This window comes from Pterocles gutturalis, unplaced genomic scaffold (genome assembly GCF_000699245.1).
Source record: "Pterocles gutturalis isolate BGI_N339 unplaced genomic scaffold, ASM69924v1 scaffold29843, whole genome shotgun sequence".
Classification (NCBI taxonomy): Eukaryota; Metazoa; Chordata; class Aves; order Pterocliformes; family Pteroclidae; genus Pterocles; species Pterocles gutturalis.
The window spans coordinates 16,494-21,779 of NW_010119055.1; the positions used below are offsets into that span (position 1 = coordinate 16,494).

The window sequence follows — 5,286 nt, forward strand, 5'->3', positions numbered from 1 at the left end:
GCCAGGTCCAGGGCACGGCCATGGTCCTGTAAGCCAGAACGCCTCCTGAAATCCCATCCCCAGCACCAGAACCGCCTCCGACCATGAGCCCACAGCGATAACATCGCTGTGATCAGACCCACTCACGCCTTTCCCAAAGACATTCTCTGTACGCACACAAACCGGAGATTTGCTAGAAGGCTCGTGAATTGAGCAGCAGCACATGTTGTGCACGCACAGGGACAAATTACCCCCAATCCTGCAAGAACATCCCTGCTCCTGAAGCTCGGGCTGCTCCCTCCATCCCCAGAGCCTCTGCGCTGCAGGCTGCTGCAAGCTGTGCAAGGCTGCGTGCTCCAGACTGGAAAACAGCGTTCTCCGAAATAAACCCGCAGCTAAACACCGGCTCTGGAGCAGAATCCCGCCAAAGAACGAGGGGAACATAACAGCCATTGAGTTCTTCCTCTGTCGAGCGAGGCCAAACACCCAAGGTACAGGGAGGAGGCAGGAAGAGCCCTTTAACTCTGCAATCATGTTAATGTGGCAAGCTGTAGTGCTCAGAATACAGCAGTTACCAAGATGACAAGGATTCGGGGGAAGCCGCAGAGCTGTGAGTCCCACAGCTGCTTTGCCTCTGGCTACGATGGCAAGAGCAGGGTGGAGATCCAAAAAAGCACAAGCTTGGGGAATGGACCTGCTCCAGCACTGAGCCACACTCGAACAGCCCATCAGCCCAGCGCTTGCTAAAGAGTCCTGGAGCAAGAAAGCAAAAATCTGTCCAACGTCTGAAAGCAGCCAGGAGCCAGCGGCGCGGAGAAGGCGATAGTGCTACTGTAGTCCCCTCGCTTCCCAAGATTTGACAACTTTCCCTGCCTGCCTCTTCTTTGGGAAGGAGGCTCATCGCAAAGGGCCACGTGTCCCAGGAACCATGTGAACCCAACATGAACCCCCCCCGTCGGCGGGCCCTGGAGAGCCCCCCGTGCCTACCTTGGCCTGGACGGCGTAGGAGGCCAGCAGGCCAGAAGCCTCGGGAGGACAGTAGATCTTCTCATCCAAAATCTGCTTCTTCACCTGCATGGAGCAGCAAAGGACACAGCACAGTCAGCGGAGCCAGGCAAAGCACGACTGTCACCGTAGACGGCCGCAGGTGGTTTAACTCGAGCTGTCAAGCACACAGCTAATGATTTTCCCAGCGCTAATTACAGCTCAGGGCCAGGCAGTCTCCAGTGGTTTGGAAGGGAAGGGCTCAGGCTCTCAGGGGCCACCTTTTCCAAACGGGTTCGTGAGAAAAGCTAAATTTATATGTGGAAAATGACAGACCCCATATCCCATTGCTAAAGGCAAGGGAGGGGAAAAAAAAAAAAGTCTTGCATGTAAACACGGAGACAAAACCCCTTAAGGCATAAGCTACGGATTGATACGACATCTCTGCACAACACGGAATTAAAAATGAAGTTTGCAGCTGAATCTCTGAGCGCACAAAGATTTTTCTCTGGGATATTCAGTCCTCGTTATGAGTCAGTGCTCACCTGCAGTCGAGGTGAATTCCCTCCGATCCCACCGGCAGCACGGAGGGCTGCGGGTCACCTCTGCAGCGGTGCTTTTAGCAGCAGGCAAAGCCCTGTGCGCGCTCCCAGGAGAGCCACCGCGCAGCTCCCCAAAGCCACGGCTGTACGTTGCCTGGCTTCTGCGCATTAAAAAATTAAACCTGTCATGTTCGATATTTTTTTTTTGGTTTTACACACTTAATTTTCCTGAATAAAGGTAGAAAAAACCCCCATACTATTTCCTGGGAGAGTTAAACGGGTTGTCACAGAGCTGCGGTACCATCCGTTTGAATTTATAACGCGCTTTGAGCCCTCAAAGTTGGTTACAACATAATCAGAGCGGATATTCTCCTGCATTAAGACAAAAACAGGAGAGTTTGCAAAGCTTGTGTCTGTTCCCTTTTCCCATACACGTTCCAGGAGCCCGGGCTCCTCTCATCATCAGAAATCCTAGCAGAAAAGTCACGGTCTGCATTTCTAAAATGCAGCTTGAACTGCTTTTCCTCCCTGATATCGCTCTTCAAAGATGCCAACAGCATTTTTCCTCATCAAGGATAAAGCCCGTGGTAAATCGGACATTTAAAAATAGCCCTGAGGAGACACTAGTGCACAAGACAGACCTCGGAAATGAACCGCGATGGTTTGCATTGAGAAGCATTTTAGCTCCGAAGAACAAAGCTGAACTCGGGGAGGGAAGAGCGAGGAGCACGGAGGAGGGGTGAGCTCCCTCTGATGTCCATCTGCAGGGGGAGGGCACAGTGCAGTCTCCAGTGCTACTTCCAAATCTAGATTGTCTCTACTTTGGTGTAACAAACATAAAAATGAGTGACTTTTTCTTATTTTTGTGATTTATTTATTTTAGAAACTTCAAGTTAACAGCCACGGAGCAGCTGAAACACCCCAGTAAGTCCCCGGGGGTCTGACCAGGGCTCCCTGCCACAACCCTTTCAGGGAAATAGTGTCAGAAAGTCGATTGTCTGGCAGAGAGCTCCTGCGATAGCAGCTCTTCCTTAGCAGTCACGCTGCACCGCTACAACCTCAGCTGATTCCTCAGGACACAAGGTAGCACACTTTCAATAAAAAAGCCTGCAGATGCCTCCACCAGTTTCCAAACGCTGAACATAAGGGCAGGAGTCACTGGGGCAGGGGGACTGCCAGGATTCCCCTTCTCCTCTGCCGTCAGTCTCCGACAGAGCTGTGCTTTGGGGATTTTCTTCTGCTCCAGTTACCCGAAGGCTGTTTTGCGAAGAGGAGAGCCTGCCGTACCGCCAGCACACCAGACAGGTTGGCCGCGTCCTGTTCTCAAGGAGGAAATTCCCCTGCTTCCCCTAGCGATGCCATCGCGTACGACGGCAACCGCCATCCCTCAGCACAACTGATACCCACACCTGCGGAGAGGCGGCCGCCAAGGCTGTGTGTCACTCCAGCCCACGCCTGACAGGTTCACCTCCCCGAGCAGCCACACACTAATATCCCAAATCACCTAATCACTCCTGACAGCCGCTTCGCGAGGTCTGGAGTCTGGCCGTCTATGGCTGCTCCATCCAGACACACCAGCTCGGACCTATTTTAAGACGTTTTTGTTGTTGAGCACAACTCTCTTCGGAGAGATGTGAACATAACGAGGAGGATCCACACCGAGCAACTTTCTGACCCTGGAACCTTCTGGCACTTGTGCTCATCCTGGCTCCTTCTCCCTGGGCTTGGAAAGCAGCGTACTGACCCGGCTCCTACCTGCAGGAAGAACAAGTGCTGCGTGATTTCCTGGACCAGCTCCTCCTCCGCGTTCTCTGGATAAAATTTGGCCAGGAAGTGAAAGGTGACGGGTTCCTCCGTTGGAACATCGTGATCCAGAACCTGTGGGATACAAGAGGGATTCAGTGACTCCTTCCAGCTCCTTCAGCGAGCCAAGACGCAGCTCTTCAGATCAGCACATCTTTTGTCAGGCATTTCAGACATCTAGAACAGCCGAACCAAGCTAAGTAGTTCAGAAAGCACAGTTAAAAACAGCAAACAAACAAACATTTCTGACACTGCTAAGGATGCAAGAAAACAAAGAAGGCAGAAACAAACAGCATGCGAAATGAGACAGCCTAGGTTGCTCCTGATCTGCTGAGCACTCGCCGTCTCTCCTGAACCTCGCCGAGTGATGCTGTATCCCGCTACACACTACCCGACCTTCTCGTCGTTTCCCTGCAGTGCCTCCTCTTGGATTTCAGTGTTGCTCCTAGCTCCCTTTGGATTGTACTGCCACCGTCCAGTTCACATTTGTGTTAGTTTAGAACCTTGGCGTGACACGCGAGACACCCAGCCCTCCCTCACAGCCTCCATCACCGTCTGTTTTAGCGTAACACCCTTTGGATGGGAACAGAACCACGTTTGTCACTTCTCCAACCCAGCCCTCGGCAACCTGGAGGCTCGCATGTTTGGGAAGCGTTCCCTCCCTTCTCTCCATCCCCATTTCTCCTCCTCCCCAGCTCTTCGTACATCTCAGCAGCAAAAGAAGCCAAGATGCAACTTCACTTTTCCACTAAAGGTTTTGTTGTTCAGGGACACAGAAGAGAGACTTTTAGGTTTCATTTACATGACAGTCACCCTGAAGCCCAGCATCCCAGCACAGCTGGCTCCCAAAATATATATATAGTACATATTGGGAAGAAATGTTTTCCTGTGCGGGGGGTGAGGCAGTGGCCCAGGTTGCCCAGAGAAGCTGTGGATGCCCCATCCCTGGAGGGGTTCAAGGCCAGGCTGGATGAGGCTTTGGGCAACCTGGGCTGGTGGGAGGTGTCCCTGCCCATGGCAGGGGGTGGAACTGGATGGGCTTTAAGGTCCCTTCCCACCCAAACCCTTCTGGGATTCTATGATCTCTGCCAACTCTTCCCGGTTTGACTTCCAGATGCCGTGGGGATGAGATTTAAACACACTTCACCCAGTTTGCTTCAATACCACACATAATACAACCAAAAAAGTAGGTTCTCCCCTGTGATCCCACATGACCTCTCAAGGGAAATCGGGTTCCAACCTTCTTGTCCATTTTGAGCCAGGCCACCGTGTCCTTGATGGTGTACTGAAGCCCGAAGAACCAGGTTTCTCGCAGTCCTAGTGTCCTGCAGACCAGATCAAACAGGTCCTTCCCTTTCCACTTCACCTGCAGGAGAGCAAACACGAAGCAGGGTTACAACTCAGAACTTCATCTCCCTTCAGCCAAATCCCTTCTTTTTTCAGCTCACAATGGCTTTGTGAGTGTGGGGAAGGCATCGGGTACAGAGAAAGAAACATCCTAACGAAGCATATTTAATATCCCTCCATCTGATCTCATCCGCCCATCACCAACTCCTCCCTCGCTGGGAAACCCAGATGTGATTTTTTTCCACCCCTCTACATCAAGCCCCCTTGTTTCTTCCTCTGGCAACCCACCGACACTCAACAGAGGACCCGAAGGCTTCACTGAGGTTCCTTTTGAGCCAGGCACTGCTGGGAGCAGCCTGTTTCCAGCAAGAAATAAAAATCCCACTTAACTGTCCCTTGGGGGCTTTAACGCCTCTACCTACGGTCCCTGGACGCTCTGCACCAACTCCAGCGTCAGCAACAGGGTTTCACAGACAAGGGCACAACACAGCCCCAAAAAATCACATGTGAAACAATCTCTGTACAAATTGTGCTTGTCCAGAACTACCGGCCCCTCACAGGTAACAGGGGAAAAAAAAAAAATTATCCCCGAAGCCAGCACACGTTTTGATAGAGGCAAACTGCATTTTCT

General features: G+C 52.0%; 1 protein-coding gene across 1 annotated transcript in view; it reads right to left on the bottom strand.

The window, feature by feature from the left end:
- LOC104463929 (merlin) overlaps positions 1-4,674 on the bottom strand; it is a gene marked incomplete at its 3' end in the record, with an annotated part of 18,721 nt that extends 14,047 nt beyond the window's left edge. The window contains exons 1-3 of the mRNA XM_010076446.1: positions 4,549-4,674; positions 3,261-3,383; positions 967-1,050 (exon numbers count right to left, since the gene is read on the bottom strand). Of these exons, the coding sequence (XP_010074748.1) occupies positions 967-1,050; positions 3,261-3,383; positions 4,549-4,560 (219 nt within the window). The remainder of the gene's footprint in view (positions 1-966; positions 1,051-3,260; positions 3,384-4,548) is intronic.
- Positions 4,675-5,286: the final 612 nt, after the last annotated feature.